Here is an 18,459-nt window from a genome sequence, read left to right as displayed (position 1 = left end):
ACAATCAAAATTGACCTATGGCTGTGAAATATGGAGAGGAGCATCAGCAACTCATCTACAAAAAAATTTCTGTTCTTCAAAATTCAGCCTTAAGATTATGCCTAGGAGTGCCAAAACCCACATCAACTGTTGCCCTAGAAATTGAATGTAATTTTCAACCAATCAGACACTATGTATTACAAAAGGATCTAAAAATATACTTAAAATTGCAAGTCTCATCCAGATCTCAGATGTTCTTTAAACTGTCAGATAATGTCCTGTGTAATTTCTACAAAATAAACAAAGAAGAAATACCAATCTATATCACAGACACACTCATTGCTAAAACTCCAGTTGTGAATGAAATTCCTCCATGGCAATGGGCGATTCCAGACATAGCATACAAATTCCAGGAAATCATTCCAAAAATGATTCTCCATACATTCTTAAGTTAGGTGCCATGGAACTACTCTACAGCACATACAAGAATCACCTTCAAATTTATACAGATGGATCTCTAAACCCTAATAATGGGACATCAGGAGCAGGGTATTATATTCCAAAATTTCATGAAAGTTATTTCATACCATGTTCATCCTCCTCCAGTATTGACACTGAATTGCTAGGCTATTGATGCTGCTCTTCAGTGTGTTACTCAAATTTCTGAAAAATCTATTTGTATACTTACTGACTCCAAGGGGGCTATATTTAATATAATCAAATATGTACCAAACCTATACACACATAGACTTATTCCAATTCAGAACCAACTAAGTAAACTAAAAAAAAACTCTAAAAGGAAATAACATTTCAATGAATACCTAGTCATTGTGGCATACCTAGAAATGAGGAAGTCAATTATATTGCAAAACAGGCAACATATTTGCAACCAAGACCTCTTCAAGTGATATCTCTATCCAGTGCCTCTGCTTCAGTAAAGTCTCATTATAAAACCTATGGATCAACAATTGGCTCTCTTCTTACAAAGGAAAAATTTTACAGTCCGTACAAAGGAAATCAAATGATCTGGAAATGTACAAAAACTTCCCCAGACATGTTCAAACATTTTTAACAAGAGCCAGAACAGGTCACATTGTCACTCAATTGTACCTACACCGATTTCACATTTCAGATAATCCTACATGTCTGTGGTGTAATAATCATGATGAAGATCTGGAACACATTCTTCTATACTGTCCATCCATAAACCACAAAAGAAGTAAATTAAAATCATCAGTACCGGTTGCAGAAGACACAGCCCTGCAGTATATATTGACTACACCACACCTCTGGCTACTAGCAACAGGCATCTATAATGAACTCCGATCAAAATACCCCTCATTTCTCGTGAAAAACAACAACTGAATAGACTACAGTGGACTATAGTGGACTTTATGTTGTCAGCAAACAGCTGGCTACATTAAGAAGATTGACTGATTGATTGATATATCACCTGCAATATTTAAAAATAGGCAGAGGTGAAGTCTTGGGTGTAGAACGGGTTACTAATGCTGATACAGGAAAGATTTGGGCTCTGAATCCGAAGCCTTATCAGGCTACTTGTCTGAGTACAGGATCTGGGTGGGTCTGTCAGGACTGAGGCAGGATAGTTCATCTGTCAGCATTGGATTCACGAATACCACCCAGGCTATCTGTCGGACTTGGACAATCATCGTATACATAGAGCACACAATGAGTCAAAGCAAGTCTAAGTGCAAGAACCCACTCCCGAAAAGCCAAAACAAGCCAAATTCCCAAAATTAAAACAAGCCAAATTCCCTATATTAAAAGAAGGTCTTTTTAGCGTGTCATATTAAGTCAGCAATGGTGAGACAATAAGCTAGTGAGAATGCAGTACTGACTGTATTATGGTTGCATAATTTCTTACCTGTATTGTGTAACAGGCAGATTTTGTTGAGTCTCACGTAATTTACGGAGTTTAGTGAACTTCTCTTTCTGTTTGAAGTCTAAGTAAAGTAGCACGATGTCTCGAAATTCCGTCAGTTGCTGTCTGGTCAGAGGACTCCCTGGAGGCAGCTGGGAAGCCAGTTGATCGATGCTTGATGTGAGGCACACACTCACATGATAAGTCTTGTCATAGGCTGCAGGCAGCCCCAGTGCACTGCCATCTGTCAGCAACATAGCAATAATGGACTCTACTTCAGAATGGTAAAATCTATCTACAGGTAGGTTAGGTCAGGTTAGTCCTGCGCACTTCTATCCTTTTGGGCCCACTGTGACTAATTCTAACTTTCCACATTTTTATTTCAATAACCTCCTCTGAATTTACTAGCTCCAAAACTAGGAACTCTTTCAGCCTTAAAAACGCATTGCTTTGGACGACATTTGAACCCACTAATTTTGTATTCTAAGCTTAGGAATATGTTCCACGTCCCTGTAATTCATTCACAGGACAATTATTATGCACGGTTTAATTATTTAAATTATGAGATGCATATTGGTAGGAAAAGAATGGCAATTTCCAAGAGTATGGGGAATAAAGTAGCTAAAACTCTCCAGATTACTGGTAGTAAGTTCTTGCTTAAGTAAGGCAAATTATTCTGTTACTTAACTATTCCATCATTAACCCAACCTAACCTTGTCATCGGACCTGTACTTACGAGGGTCGTACTGGAAATCATGAGCAACCCAATTATTACAAACCCTAATTTTAATTTTTTAGACAAACCAGGTGTATCACCTTAATATACTGTCACTTTTCAACATAGCCTCCATTTCTTTCCACACATTTTTCCCACCATTCTTTAAGTTCGAAGATTCCCTTGCAGTAGAAGTCCATTCCAGCTTCCTGAAGACATTGATGCGCTGCTTTCCGCATGTCCTCGAGCATCTCGTAGTGTTAGCCTTGCAGCTGTTCCTTTACAGAACCGAAAAGTTAGTAGTCGGAAGTTTCCAAGTCGGGACTGTAGGAAGGATGCGGAAAAGTTCCATCCAAATGTCCGAGCAATGTAGGCCACGTGTTATCATGTTGCAGGACGATCTTCTTTCCAGTCGTTTCTCGCGCAATAGAGCTTCAAAAGTGTCTAGATATAGTGGACAGCATTTATGGTCTCTCCAAGTTCAGGAAATTCAACAGAATACACGCCAGAACTCATCAGCTCTTTTCTTGTTGCATTCCATGGAGGGCGACCGCTACGAAGCTCATCCCATCTTTGAAATGTTTCACCCATCTCCTAACACTGCTGGTGCTCATGCACACATTTCTGTATGCATGTTGAAGTCTAAGGTGAATTTCAGGAGAAGATTTTTTTCTCTTTAACATGTAATTCAATGACAGCACACTGTCGAAACGAACCATCATTGTTGACAAACATTGCACGTGGTCACGTGATAGAAGCTAATGACGTCACAATATGTCAAGACATACCGTAAAGTTTGTAGATTATGATCGTACAGTCGTTTTTTTTACATTGTTGAAATTGGAATTATAGCAATGGGTTCTACATGATTTTCAGTACGACCCTCTGTAGGTAGTGTATGACCTTGCGTCCGAAAAAATGTCGCGTCCCCACCAATTACCTTATATATCTTAAACAGTCGAACTGTAAACATAAAAAAAAAGTGACATGTAATAATTTAACATATTATGCCACTATCTAAAGCAGGTATCTGCGAAGTAGGAAAATATCGAAAATTTATTTTCAGCTCGATTTTTTACTTTTCTCAAAATCTGCTGCACTACAAATTTACTGCCCTTGGCCCAGTCCCATGCATACATTTTGGCCTTCCTGGCACAGTCCTCGGCCTCCTGTCACTTTGCCATCCCCTCGTCTAACCCACTCTAACCTTGTCAGAGTCCTCAGCCTTCTGTCACTTTGCCATCCCCTCGTCTAACCCACTCTAACCTTGTCAGAGTCCTCAGCCTTCTGTCACTTTGCCATCCCCTCGTCTAACCCACTCTAACCTTGTCAGAGTCCTCAGCCTCCTGTCACTTTGCCATCCCCTCGTCTAACCCACTCTAACCTTGTCAGAGTCCTCAGCCTCCTGTCACTTTGCCATGCCCTCGTCTAACCCACTCTAACCTTGTCAGAGTCCTCAGCCTCCTGTCACTTTGCCATCCCCTCGTCTAACCCACTCTAACCTTGTCAGAGTCCTCAGCCTCCTGTCACTTTGCCATCCCCTCGTCTAACCCACTCTAACCTTGTCAGAGTCCTCAGCCTCCTGTCACTTTGCCATCCCCTCGTCTAACCCACTCTAACCTTGTCAGAGTCCTCGGCCTCCTGTCACTTTGCCATCCCCTCGTCTAACCCACTCTAACCTTGTCAGAGTCCTCAGCCTACTGTCACTTTGCCATCCCCTCGTCTAACCCACTCTAACCTTGTCAGAGTCCTCAGCCTCCTGTCACTTTGCCATCCCCTCGTCTAACCCACTCTAACCTTGTCAGAGTCCTCAGCCTTCTGTCACTTTGCCATCCCCTCGTCTAACCCACTCTAACCTTGTCAGAGTCCTCAGCCTTCTGTCACTTTGCCATCCCCTCGTCTAACCCACTCTAACCTTGTCAGAGTCCTCGGCCTCCTGTCACTTTGCCATCCCCTCGTCTAACCCACTCTAACCTTGTCAGAGTCCTCAGCCTACTGTCACTTTGCCATCCCCTCGTCTAACCCACTCTAACCTTGTCAGAGTCCTCAGCCTCCTGTCACTTTGCCATCCCCTCGTCTAACCCACTCTAACCTTGTCAGAGTCCTCAGCCTCCTGTCACTTTGCCATCCCCTCGTCTAACCCACTCTAACCTTGTCAGAGTCCTCAGCCTCCTGTCACTTTGCCATCCCCTCGTCTAACCCACTCTAACCTTGTCAGAGTCCTCAGCCTCCTGTCACTTTGCCATGCCCTCGTCTAACCCACTCTAACCTTGTCAGAGTCCTCAGCCTCCTGTCACTTTGCCATCCCCTCGTCTAACCCACTCTAACCTTGTCAGAGTCCTCAGCCTCCTGTCACTTTGGCATCCCCTCGTCTAACCCACTCTAACATTGTCAGAGTCCTCAGCCTCCTGTCACTTTGCCATCCCCTCGTCTAACCCACTCTAACCTTGTCAGAGTCCTCAGCCTCCTGTCACTTTGCCATCCCCTCGTCTAACCCACTCTAACCTTGTCAGAGTCCTCAGCCTCCTGTCACTTTGCCATCCCCTCGTCTAACCCACTCTAACATTGTCAGAGTCCTCGGCCTCCTGTCACTTTGCCATCCCCTCGTCTAACCCACTCTAACCTTGTCAGAGTCCTCAGCCTCCTGTCACTTTGCCATCCCCTCGTCTAACCCACTCTAACCTTGTCAGAGTCCTCAGCCTCCTGTCACTTTGCCATCCCCTCGTCTAACCCACTCTAACCTTGTCAGAGTCCTCAGCCTCCTGTCACTTTGCCATCCCCTCGTCTAACCCACTCTAACCTTGTCAGAGTCCTCAGCCTTCTGTCACTTTGCCATCCCCTCGTCTAACCCACTCTAACCTTGTCAGAGTCCTCAGCCTTCTGTCACTTTGCCATCCCCTCGTCTAACCCACTCTAACCTTGTCAGAGTCCTCGGCCTCCTGTCACTTTGCCATCCCCTCGTCTAACCCACTCTAACCTTGTCAGAGTCCTCGGCCTACTGTCACTTTGCCATCCCCTCGTCTAACCCACTCTAACCTTGTCAGAGTCCTCAGCCTCCTGTCACTTTGCCATCCCCTCGTCTAACCCACTCTAACCTTGTCAGAGTCCTCAGCCTCCTGTCACTTTGCCATCCCCTCGTCTAACCCACTCTAACCTTGTCAGAGTCCTCAGCCTCCTGTCACTTTGCCATCCCCTCGTCTAACCCACTCTAACCTTGTCAGAGTCCTCAGCCTCCTGTCACTTTGCCATGCCCTCGTCTAACCCACTCTAACCTTGTCAGAGTCCTCAGCCTCCTGTCACTTTGCCATCCCCTCGTCTAACCCACTCTAACCTTGTCAGAGTCCTCAGCCTCCTGTCACTTTGGCATCCCCTCGTCTAACCCACTCTAACATTGTCAGAGTCCTCAGCCTCCTGTCACTTTGCCATCCCCTCGTCTAACCCACTCTAACCTTGTCAGAGTCCTCAGCCTCCTGTCACTTTGCCATCCCCTCGTCTAACCCACTCTAACCTTGTCAGAGTCCTCAGCCTCCTGTCACTTTGCCATCCCCTCGTCTAACCCACTCTAACATTGTCAGAGTCCTCGGCCTCCTGTCACTTTGCCATCTCCTCGTCTAACCCACTCTAATCTTGTCAGAGCCTTAGCTTTCTGTCACTTATCTATCCCCTCATTTAACCCATTCTAACCTTGTCACAATCCTCAGCCTCCTGTCACTTAGCTATCGCCTCATCTAGCCCACTCTAACCTTGTCACAGTCCTCGCTGTCATGTTGTGACTGCAGAAGGTAATGTTTATCTGGGATTCTATGTCAAGCCTGAGCGAAGTTTCACAGATCAAAAATTCAACATACTACCATCTGAGCTAGGCTGGTGGCCTTGGAGCATGTTTTTATGTACTTAATGATGAATGTTGAAAAGGAAGAGCAAAGAAACAATAGGTAAAAACAAATAGTAGGCTAATTCCATGAGAATGTGGACAACTGATGGAAAAATCATTTTTGCTAATATTAGGTCTACAAGTACATTCACATATTCTTCAAGCTTCAAATTGATTATATTTTCATGTTTTCACATTGGTGTTAGTAATACTGCTTATCAGCAGCCATCTTGAAAACATAAAACAGAAGTTGGAAGAAGCTGCATTTTTTGAGACTGTATTTGTTGCAAGATTGTGTTTTCCAATTTGAGATAATCCTGCCAAACCCCTGAAGTCATTGAAGTGAACCTTAAGGTATGTATAAAACAATAACTTAAGTGTTCGAATATACAAATGTTGGTATATATAGATGAAAAGTAATATCATTTTCAGAATGACAAAATTATGGAAAAGTTTCTCTGTGTAGACATGGGTTTGCAAGAAATGTTTCATTTTTTCTTGGGATGAAGGTTTTCACTGTAGCTATAAGTGCTGATAGCACAACAAGGTTTAAAAAATTTGTATAATCATTATTTTCATTGTCACTGACATAACCTCAAACCTGTCACTGATGCAACATTATAATTAGTCAATGTTATGTCAGTGACATGTTTTTAATCTTTCAAAACATTTTTCAGATTTGAAAAGGGGTGAAACCAATGCAGAAAGGAAAAGTAATACAGACAAAGAATGAGTGCAGAGAAGAAAAAAGCATTTATAAAGAAGAACAATGAACAACAAAAGAAACCTCGAAATAAGTGAACTCCTTCCTAAAAGAAAAAAGAAGCAGAGAACAGCGAAATTCGAATGAGGAAGAAGCAACAAGCAGTAAAGATGTCTGTAAATGACCCATCTGATGAAAGTAGCACAAGTGGTGTTACACAGACCCCTTATCGAAATGAGCAGTCCTTCAGTAAATATAGTGAAGAATGTATTTCCTAACAAGAAAGAAAGCAGTTGTCATTAAAAAGTTAGCACTTCAAGTGAACATAGGTTACTTGTCATTCCTGAAGCCTTAGTACTAAGGCACAGAAATAGAAACTGATTCTATTGTGAAAGGATTTTACAACAGCAACACAATTTCTCATATGTTACCTGGACGCAGAGATTGCATAACTATTGTAGGAAAAAATGGATCAAAGGAAAAAACACAAAATAAAATTCATTGTCGTTGGTAGAATTTTGTGTAAAAGTCCACGACTCTGACTGTCATTGTTGTGAGTCCACTTTCTGAAGATATTCCTGTGAAATTCAAAGACATCAGTCTTCAAGAAAAAAGGAAAAATAATGTGTCAAGGAATGAACAGCCATTTCAGTTGCAAAAGGAGATTTTGTTGTAATTACATATGATAAAAGCCATATCCAGGAGTAATTACAGACAAGGGCAACAGTGAAGTGTTAGTAAATGCATTACATCCATATCGAGAAGGCTCGCAGTGGCCACAAAAAAAAAAAAGACAAAATATAGTACTGTATCCTCTTCATTCCATTAGAAGGAAGATCAACCATCCTTTCCCAGTTAATGATAGGGGACTATTTCAATACAAGGAAATAGTCTATGAATGATACGTCAGTGACACCATTAGTTGCGTCAGTGACAAATTCAAATTGCTGCACAGAGGAGTACAAACTTAATTAAAAACTCTGCAATGTAGGATTAAGAAGTGAACTAGTTCCCAATGAACATGCCATTTTTTATTTTAAAAAACAGTAATTAATTGAATGATATAGCTTCAAACAATAAAGTGCACGGCCGCACTTCTGAACAGGAGCAGCAGCATTTCCCCTAAGGTTAGAGCCCAGTTTAGGTGTGTGTGTATTAATTGAAAATTAGGGACTAGAAAATATTGAGAACAGGACGCATGTTTATATGACATTTTTTTTTTATTAATACACACACACCTAAACTGGGCTCTAACCTTAGGGGAAATGCTGCTGCCCCTGTTCGGAAGCGCGCCCGGCATTACTTCTTTCCTTAAATAAATTAATTTTAACCTTGGATTTCTTCAAATGTTATGTCAGTGACAATGGAGAACAGTAGCGGCTTGCCGTCAAAAAAATATGTGAAGTGCTGTTCACATGCACAAATGCATGAACAGTTTTACCAATATAATGAGTAGGCTTACTACTTGTAAACTACGTACAGTTTTAATAGTTCTAGAACACATACAAACAGGAAAACTAATTTATTTCAGGACTCACCCAATTTCTTGCATACCAAGTCAATCCTCCAATCTTTTAAAGCAGCAAACCTGTCGATGATGTCTTATAAAAAGTCTGATTTTAACTGAGGGTGGACAGTATATTCAATGCAAAGCTATGAGGCTAATGATGAAAGTCCCTCCTGTGATGAAGCATTCCGAGTGAAATGTTCAATCTCTTCAAACAGAAAAGCTTCTTTCATTGGAAGAATTTCTGAAGTTATTTTATATAACTTCTCTATTTTCTTAGCACTTTTAAAAACAAAAAACAAATGGAACTGTAGATCGTCAAGAATTTAAAACATATTTTTTATCCTCATATTTAAGTCTACAAAACGACATTTCTAATAAATTACAACTGTGTCATTTTCGGGATACATTATTTCGCACTTATGCCATATATCAACATTTTCTACCTACTGGTAGTACTCGTATTTGTATAATAGCACTATAGTGATTAAACATACTGTACAATATACACTATGATATAGGATTAATACACTATACACACTTATCACTAGCACACTCTAAATACATTAAATAATAAGTTAATATATTGGTAAACACTATTAAATTACATTAAACGCGTTAAACTTTCAAATACAAGAGCTGGAACAAAACTGGCAAGCTCATGAGAAGAAACAATACATGCCGCGGAAAACAACTTTTAAACTTTGCTAATGTATGTGTGGTATATTCCTGACAAAATAACATACAGCCAGTTAATTTACCACTGCAGGAGTGGCTGCTAAGACACACGGAATGAGAATACTATTCTCCAGTCAGGTAGTACATACTGTAAAATTTCACAGCCCTTAAACAATAGCCCCCGGCCTTGGAGACCAGCTTCAACCCTTCTCTATTATTAGTTCCATTAGATCTGCAAACTGGTTACTCCACCTACAAGTCTCACATTTCTTCGTAACTGAAAGACTCGGAAACGCACTTCACTCATACAATCTTTCTTTAGTGCGTGACGTCACGTTACCATGGAAGCCAAGTGCTGTATGAGAATGGGAGCCCAAATAATTTCACCTCTACAGTATTGTAAGTTCTAATAGACACCGCTCGGCACTCATAACAGTTAACATTATTCTATTCAGTGGACGGTTACAGGTACTATTTATACAACTAAACACTGTTCATAACGACTGAAAAAAAAAAAAAAAACTTTTTTTTTTTATTTTAGAAATGCGGTACCGGTAATAACTAGAATTAATTATTAATACGAGATAAAATTGTGTTTTACACATAAATAGGTGAAGTAGCACTTCACCTGAATAACCGCCCTTGATGGAGAATATATATATAATAGCCTATATGGTTGTCTTACCAACAACTCCTTCAAAGTTGTGTTTCTTTTCTGCTGCTCTCTTCTGAACAATTTCATATTTTGTCATAAATTTCCAAAAATCTTCAGAATCTGATATCAAATCTCCATCTCTGAAGAATACCTTACTTAGTTCACGACGATAGTTTTTGAAACTGAATTCAGGCTCGTCATGGCCACCCTGTTCATGGCGCGCCCTCTTCAAAGAATCATCTCTACGTTTATAATCACTCGCTCTCTTCCTTTGGGAAGCTTCCTTCTCCTTCTCTACACTTTCATTATAATTTCTTGCATAGTGTACAGCTGACTGTGTAACAGAACTAGGGCTATGATGTCGAGACTTGTGGTCAATTGAAACGTCACGATGGTACCTTGAATGTGTAGCTTCATTTAGTACTGGAGAAAATTCACTTTTTGACCGTCTCTTGAACTTTGAGGAATAATTCGTTCTATCCTTATCTTTATGCTTCTTTCCATCTAATGATTTTTCCATTCTTCAACATTAATAATAGCAATGTTTAACTAGAAAAAGGGCAATGCATATACAGGCCACAAAATGAGGTTCATTGCTGGTGCAAAAGTTCAAGTCGTAACTTAGCACATGTCACTTATGTTTTCGGTATAGGTACTTTGTGAAAACAATTTGACTGAAAGAATTGACACTACAAGTCAATATAAGTGACAACGTGGGAAAATATTTGAAATATACTTCAGTTCTGGTAACTGAAAAAACTTGTATAATTTGCTATGTGCGTCTTACTCCGGATTGAAATGATCGTCAGTAAGTAATTTTCGAATAATGTAGAGATGAAGTCAATCGTCGATATTTGCATTGAACACAAACTGCGAGGATTAATTAATTTTACTCTGAAAATCTGAAACTGTTTTATAAATTTGCCGCCAGTAAGCAGCCCACATTCACTGTTTGCAAGTATCTTTAACATTAATATAATTTAAATCTCGTATATATGCAATTAGTGTTATCATTTTATCAACAAATTACAAACTTCGTGGTTTCTTTTGTTTTAATTATAACACCATACACTGGGTAACTACATTACACAACAACATAACCAAGTGGGTGTGCGCGACCATGCTTATTTGCTTAACTTCATGTCAGCGTTGCCAACCTCGGAACTACATTTCCAGCCACATCTGTTTCAAAATCCAGCTACTTTGCTCTAAAACCAGCTACCTATGAAATGTTATACTTTTAAATGGTTAAATCCAATTATAGTCCCTGTTTACACTTGCTATTTGTTGCGCAACATCAAGCGCTTTCTGTCGGCTATATGCATACTATATAACGTCTTTGGCTATATGTAGCATCACCGTTTACACCTGGCAGATTTCTCGTCCACAAGTCGACGCAAGTTGTTGCGCTTTCTGTCGGCTAAATGTAGTATCACCGTTCACTCTTGGCAGATTTCTCGTCTGCTACTCGAGGATAGTTGTTGAGCTCGAGCATCGTATGAATGATGTGGTGAGCCTTTTAAATGAACAGAATGGATTTTAACAATAAAAAGTAGCTGTTTTAGCTTCTGCAGCTTCAAGTGTTTTGTTAACTTGCACTAATAAGAAGCAAAAAAAAGAAGAAGAGAGAGAGAGAGACTGGGAACGGAGATGGAGGTCCAGAAGGCAGGAGAAAGGGTTATTCCATGTTCTCAGTAAAGATTTCAAACTGGAACAAAATTGTCCAATAGATATTTATTATATTAAAATGAATTGAAAGTTGATTTTTTTTTTTCTTGCATATTGACTTCTGACGTTCTTTATTTTTGTTTTGATGTCGGAAGGAATAGTATTGGGACGAACTGACTCCAAATTTTTACAAATAAACTCCAGTGCATTTTCCCTCCGAATCCTATTGTGATAGTCCTTATTTCTGATGTCATAAAAGTATGGAAATTCCTCGTAAAGCTTGATTAATTTCATTACTTGGTTTTTGTTCCACTCTGACATGATGCTACAAATCGCGCGGAAAGAGAGAAACAGCTGATTAAAAGTTGTCTGCTACTGCTTTTCCGAACCATGTTCGGGTCCTGTCGTGTCAATTCGGCTGGCCCACCTATACTAAAAGCCAGGTTATGAACCGACTAAACCGGAAGCAACGTTCTGTTGGTCTCTTTCTGAGCTCTGTTGCCACATAGTGGGGCGAGATTCAAAGCGTGTTCAGCGTTTGTCACCGATATGTTTAAAATAACTACTGTATATAGTTCTCGATAACACTATCAACAATATTAGTAATTAAAATTACTGTTTTTAAGAAAGCACGAGCTAATGACGCTGGTACGAAATGCGACTCGTAATGCACGTGGTACTGCTTATGGACTGGCTACACTGTCTCCGTTGCCAGATTTTCGTTAGCAGACGACATTTTCACGCGAGGTCCAATGAAAAGCTCCGTTCTCGTTATCCCCTCCACCCCCCCCCACACTCAACGTGTCATCACTGCACAGGCTACCCCTCTAACCCGCACTTTCCTCTCGCCAAACCAACTACTTCCTGTTTCGCCGGTTCATAACCTGGCTTTTAGTATAGGAAAAGTCGCACAGAAATAGAAACAGCTTCTACTCAGCAGATGTCGAAAGGAAAGGAACGAAATCCGTACTCCGCATGCGCCCGACAAATATCAAGTGTAAATAAGGACATAGGTTGCCGAGGCGAAGTGTCATGGCGGACGCGCGCAAGGCTACTACGTAAATCAAATTAAGCATGTATGCATGGCAGCCAACACTACACTCCTTAGCGATGAGAGAAAAGCTGCCACCCTACCATGTATTTCCAAAGCCAATCAGTTGTAACTGAATGAAATCGTGGACGTAGTTTACAGACAGAACACCAGAGTCGCATTGACACGATGCTTCCCAGAGTCCGTGGATATACAGAGTAGCGCAATCATCGAGTCGGCCGCCATTGTTAGTCCTTTTCAACACGCTAGGGATAGGAATATTTGAAGTAAAACTCAGATATTTTTAATTTGAATGGCAAAAACGTCTAAAGGATCTTCCCACATTATAGAACATTATTATCAGTCAACATACTAATGTATAAAAACTTCATTTAATAATTATTACAGCATAAATACGCATTTAAGTGTTCAATATACTCCTTCATAAACATCACAGCAGCATGAACTTAATAAATTGCAAGTAACAAATGAAAACAACAATTTTGCAAATAAAATAACAATAAATCTAAACATTTCCAACTGCATTCCTCGTGCAAACTCTCCGGCTTCCGCATATAAGGGCACACTGTACTGAAATTTCTCGAAGTTTATAAGTTTTAAGAGTTCACAACAGTGAAACCAATAACTACCATACTTACGAAGCTAGATTCACCAAATTTTGATCACTGGTATATCTGCTTATTAGTGACAAGTGTACAAAATTGCATCCGCCTATGATACGTGGTTTGCATTTTATTAATTATTTTATTAAGATATTGAACCGCTTTGTATAAAAAGTCGCACTGCAATTGGCATTATTCTTAAGTGATTTTCACTTACATGGCTCCTTACATACATGGAATCAAAGCTTACTATAAGGTTTTGTTGTAAAATTAATAAGTAAATTGCTAGAATTTTTTAGTTAATAAAAAAAATTAATAGTCATAAAAATTCCTAGTAATTTACCCATTCGCTGTACAGAAAATTCCAATAGTAATATTTGTTTCTAGGTATATACAGAATCTTATAAGTGAATATCAATGAAAAATAATGTAAATTGTGACGCAAGGGACTTTTTGCATTAAGCAATACACTATATAATTAAGTTATTAATAAAGTGCAAACCACTTATCATAGAGAGAGACGAAAGTTTGTACATGTGTTATTATCAACCAGAATACTAGTGATAAACATTTTGTGAGTTTAGCTTTAAAAGTATGGAAGTTAGTAATTTCATTATAATGTCCCCAAGGATACACTGATGTGAGATTTTGTCATTTTTGGTAAAAAAAAATCGTTTCTTTGTTTTTATCTTTAAAAATTCATTTATGGTCTAAAGATGCCCTCTGCCAATTTTCATGATCATACGACCGGTCTATCAGCTGTTTAGGGTCACATTTTTAAAAGGCTGCGAGCTCTGACTGTTAATTTAAATTCTCCGTCCACGACCCCCACTCTGAATTCTGCGACCATTTTGGAAATTACGCTATATTTCATACATTATTTATTATATTAGATTTCCGATTGAGCCAGTGTAGCTTCTTGACTTCTCGAAATATTTCTTCATAGAATCCAACAGGTGTTAGACCTACTTCAAAGGCTGCTTTCCTTTAAAAGATATTCAGTTACAAAGGAGAGCACAACTCTTATCTAAAGGAAAATTCCACTTGTTGCTAGTAGCCATAACAACGTGTTTTCCATGCTTGGTTTTTGTTTGTGATACAAGAAATATTTGCAAGTTTCTAACAGTTTTATTGTTAGTGTTATAATAGTGTCTATAGTCCGTAGTGATTTGTAAATAATATTTATCTATTTTAGTGTTTTCATAAGATTACATAATTTTTAGTCATATTTATTTACTAGTGTAGGTTAGGTGTGCACAGCGTGGTAGTGTATATAAGGATAAGTTCTGTATATAATATGATAGTTCTACATGTTTCAAAATGCCTAGAAAATAAAAAAGACAGAGACCTGGTTAATTATTATTATCCCAAACTTTTGAAGTCAATTTTCTCCTTTTTAATTTTCTGTAAATTTTGCATTGCTAAAAATGCTACTCTTTCTACAGATTCTGTACTACATGCATGATTTTTTGTAGAGGTTTTTGAATATGTTATTAACAAAACTTACTATCAGTATTATACCTAACACTCATTTTTTTTTTTGTTCTTGTTGTTTAGTCAATTGTCCGAAGACAGATTTGAACCCCATAAGTACCACTAATAAGGCATCACTCATGAGAAAACTAGGCCAGGAGATAATGGGGTAGGGTGGCAAGTTTCTTTCCCCCTCCAATGCATACTTCGCCGATTAGCTACATATTCCACTAATCACACTTCAGATACTTACAAACAATTGTCTTCCTCTGACACATATCGTCAAGTGAGATGTACTGCCTGATTATATCTATATGCATATCAGCCAGAAGAGGTATTTTTTAATATTAAGTTTTTTACGCTCGAGTTGAATTTTTCTGTTTTTAGACTTTTAGTGCATTAAATATGTTTAATTATTTTTTAGTAAAATAAAGAGGAAAATTGTATAGTAAGTTTCGTTTCTGAAGGTCTGACACGTATGTACACAACAATTCTGGCCAAAATAGTAGCAATTTTTGAAAACCTAAATTTGCACAATTTAAAATTACAAATTAAAAGTACAAAATTTCATAGATCTACTTAGAATAGTTTAGAAAATTGAAATTTCACATCAGTCTAACCTTAATAGGGTTTCTAGTTTCCACGGTCTTTGTATTTTCTAATCGAGCCAAACAATACAATCTTGTCTCAAGAATAAATTCAGAACTTCACAAACATATTTTGTCATTCTTGCAAATAGCAAATAGGATCAAATTCAGAAATGCTTGATTTGAAAGGGAGAAGATGGTAAAAATTTGACACTGATACTAATTGGTACGTGACTTTCATTTGTTTTATGTAGAAATATCATTGCTGAATGAACTTAAATTCTAGATTGGTTTTATACAAATATTTTGGGGCCCAAATTTTGAAAAAATAAATATCAAAATACAGTCATTCATTAATCTCACAATGTATGCTCGCTTAGGTAGCGGATCGTTCCTTTTTATATTTATAGTCACTTCTTTCCTTTTTCCTTATTTCTTTCACCTTGTCACAGAGAAAACAAATGTGCGCTTTTTTCAGTTCTCTGTGAACAGTTCTGAACACAGTAGCATTGCATTTTTTCATATTTAAATTACATTCTTTCCCTATGCAACTGTATACTGCATAGCGCGCGCTGGACAAACAATGGCGGATTTGTCGGCATTTGCCGGCTCAAACGATTGCGGTACTCTGGATATCCACGGACTCTGATGCTTCCTAGAGCTCTATATAGACAGAGTACCGCAAAGGTCGACGGTGGACCCAAGCGCTCGCCTTGTTAACGTTGCTGGAATAGGAAAATTGACGCGCTCTCTCAGTTTTTATGCTGTAAATTCCATTCTAGGGCACTGATAATAATTGTAAATATACTGACATGTAGCTAAATGTCTCACGCATGACACTATGAATTTTTAAATGTAATATCTGAAATAGAAGAGTTGCAAATACATGTTATTCGTGTATCAGCTCTGGCAAGAAGGGAGAGCAAATATATAATGTACGCGTACTGCAAGTATTATTCCATGATATGTTTTGAACTAGGAAACTCAGGCAGACGACAACACTCTTGTTTTACAAGTAGAATTTTAAGAAGTATATTATGTAGTTTGATGGCAGCTACTTACATACAATATCGAACAGAATACATGAAATAAGGTGACTGGCCTATTTAGTTTCAGTGGAACTCTTTACTTTCATATTTGTTTGCAATATTCTCCAATAAAAGCTCAATATTTTAGTAATTTTACTACATTTGTTTTTAAAGCAAACACAAACTTATAGATAAATAAATTAGAACATTGAAATAAAGTTATTTGAAGCAAATACTCGAATATAGAATTATTATAACCATGGCCATTTTCGGTCACTCTCAGTAAAATGCATTGCCTGAAATATGTTTGTAAGGCTAGCATTAATTGTCGAGATTGATGGAAGAAGTGCGCAGCTAAAAATGCAGTTATGAGAAAATTAGTAAAAAAAAATGCACCAATAAAAAAATTTAGTTAAAATTCTCATACTTTCATAAATGAATCTTTACAATAGCTCGTAAGTGAAATTACACTTATTCAATTTTTAATGGTTTAATAATAATGATGATGATGATGATGATAATAATAATAATAATAATAATAATAATAATAATAATGGCTTTATTTAACCTGGCAGAGTTAAGGCCGTAAGGCCTTCTCTTACACTCAACCAGAATTGAAACTTCGGCTCTACTGCAAACAACAACTGGATCGGAATTAAGTAATTACATACTGGTACGATTTAAGTACATAATGAGATCAAAAGAGGTAGTTACATAAAAGTTTACATCATAAAATAAAATTAAACATAGTGGAATACATATTAATGTTGTTAGAATCAAATACTAATCACACAAAAACAGAAGCCGATATTCAATAAAAAATTTACACAGTAAAAATAAAAATAAACACATTGGAATAGATATTACGTAGTATTAGATTACAAGTAGGTAAGATTCACATAATTAAAGCAGAAACCGACTATATCAGACTGAAGCTGTCAGACAAAAAAACTGACGTTTAAAGTCAAAGTAGTACAGGAAAAGGATTTTAGAAAGCTGAAGGACAAAAAAATTCTTTATTTTGAAAGGAAAATTGACACATGTAAGACTCTTGAAAATAGGCCTAAAACCTTTGTTACATGTGCACTTAGAATTGGGAGAGAAATAAAACCATAAAAACGAGGCATGACGGTCGCACAAGTTCAATGAAGAGAAGGAAAAACGGCAAACCTTGCCCTTCAACATTTCTGAAAAGTAGAGACTTTCATTCTATATAAAAAACGGAGTTACCCATTTTTAAAGTTTATTGTTTTCGTAACGCGGTAAATGGGTTGGGTGACCCTTTCAATATTTCGTTTTAGAAATTCGGTGTCCATCATTCTTCCACCGTGGCTGTTTGTGGATCACTAGAAGAAAAAACATTACTTGAGCTCTAAAAATTAGTTTCCTTTTAACATCTCTCTTTAGTTACTGCTTACGGAAAGTTAATATTTTTCTTCCCCTTTTATGACTCTGCCTTTCCGAATACTGTATTCAACAAAACTTTTTCCCTTTTACGATCATGTATGCTACATAGCGAAGAGGAGATTTTCAATGTAAAGTTACAACACATTATTGACCAGTATAACTAAAAACTATCCTCTAAATAAGGCTCCGAACATATTACAGATATTCCTAAATGAAATGAAACAAAATATTATTTTGTTATTAATTAAAAGGGCATGATAAATCGGCGAGTAGTGCAAAGTGTGGTAGTAGAAGTGTTGGAATGAGAGAGGCAGTTCGAACTTTGAAGTAATTTAGGTCCCATTCAGGGGCGTATTCTGCGGACTACCGGGGCCACCGGCGGTAGCCCAAGGAAATTACAAAAGAAAAAGTTTATAATATAACATAATGTAATAATTTTGTATTATTAGTTTTACCACAGTAATTAAAATTAAAGTAATTGTTAGATTTATATGCGCTCTCTGTTCTCGAAAAGAAACAAGTTGTCAATGCGGCATCACTGGAGAAACCGCTTGCTACGTGAGGTAGCCTGTGACCGTACCGCGCACGCTGTCCGGTCGCACAACTGCCCATCCCCCCGCTCTCTTCTGTTTCCAACGTGCAGTGTA

General features: G+C 38.2%; 1 protein-coding gene across 4 annotated transcripts in view; it reads right to left on the bottom strand.

Moving 5' to 3' along the window:
• LOC138710351 (probable ATP-dependent RNA helicase DHX34) overlaps positions 1-11,397 on the bottom strand; it is a 142,482-nt gene extending 131,085 nt beyond the window's left edge. For all 4 annotated transcript variants that reach the window (XR_011335217.1, XM_069841186.1, XM_069841185.1 and 1 more), the window contains exons 1-2: positions 10,027-11,397; positions 1,868-2,108 (exon numbers count right to left, since the gene is read on the bottom strand). Coding sequence is in view for 3 of the 4 variants with exons in the window: in XM_069841186.1 (XP_069697287.1) it covers positions 1,868-2,108; positions 10,027-10,516 (731 nt within the window). In the remaining variant the exon portion in view is untranslated. The remainder of the gene's footprint in view (positions 1-1,867; positions 2,109-10,026) is intronic.
• Positions 11,398-18,459: the final 7,062 nt, after the last annotated feature.

The sequence above is a fragment of the Periplaneta americana genome, chromosome 12, assembly GCF_040183065.1.
Source record: "Periplaneta americana isolate PAMFEO1 chromosome 12, P.americana_PAMFEO1_priV1, whole genome shotgun sequence".
In the NCBI taxonomy this organism is placed as follows: Eukaryota; Metazoa; Arthropoda; class Insecta; order Blattodea; family Blattidae; genus Periplaneta; species Periplaneta americana.
This window is presented reverse-complemented; position numbering and strand designations above follow the sequence as displayed.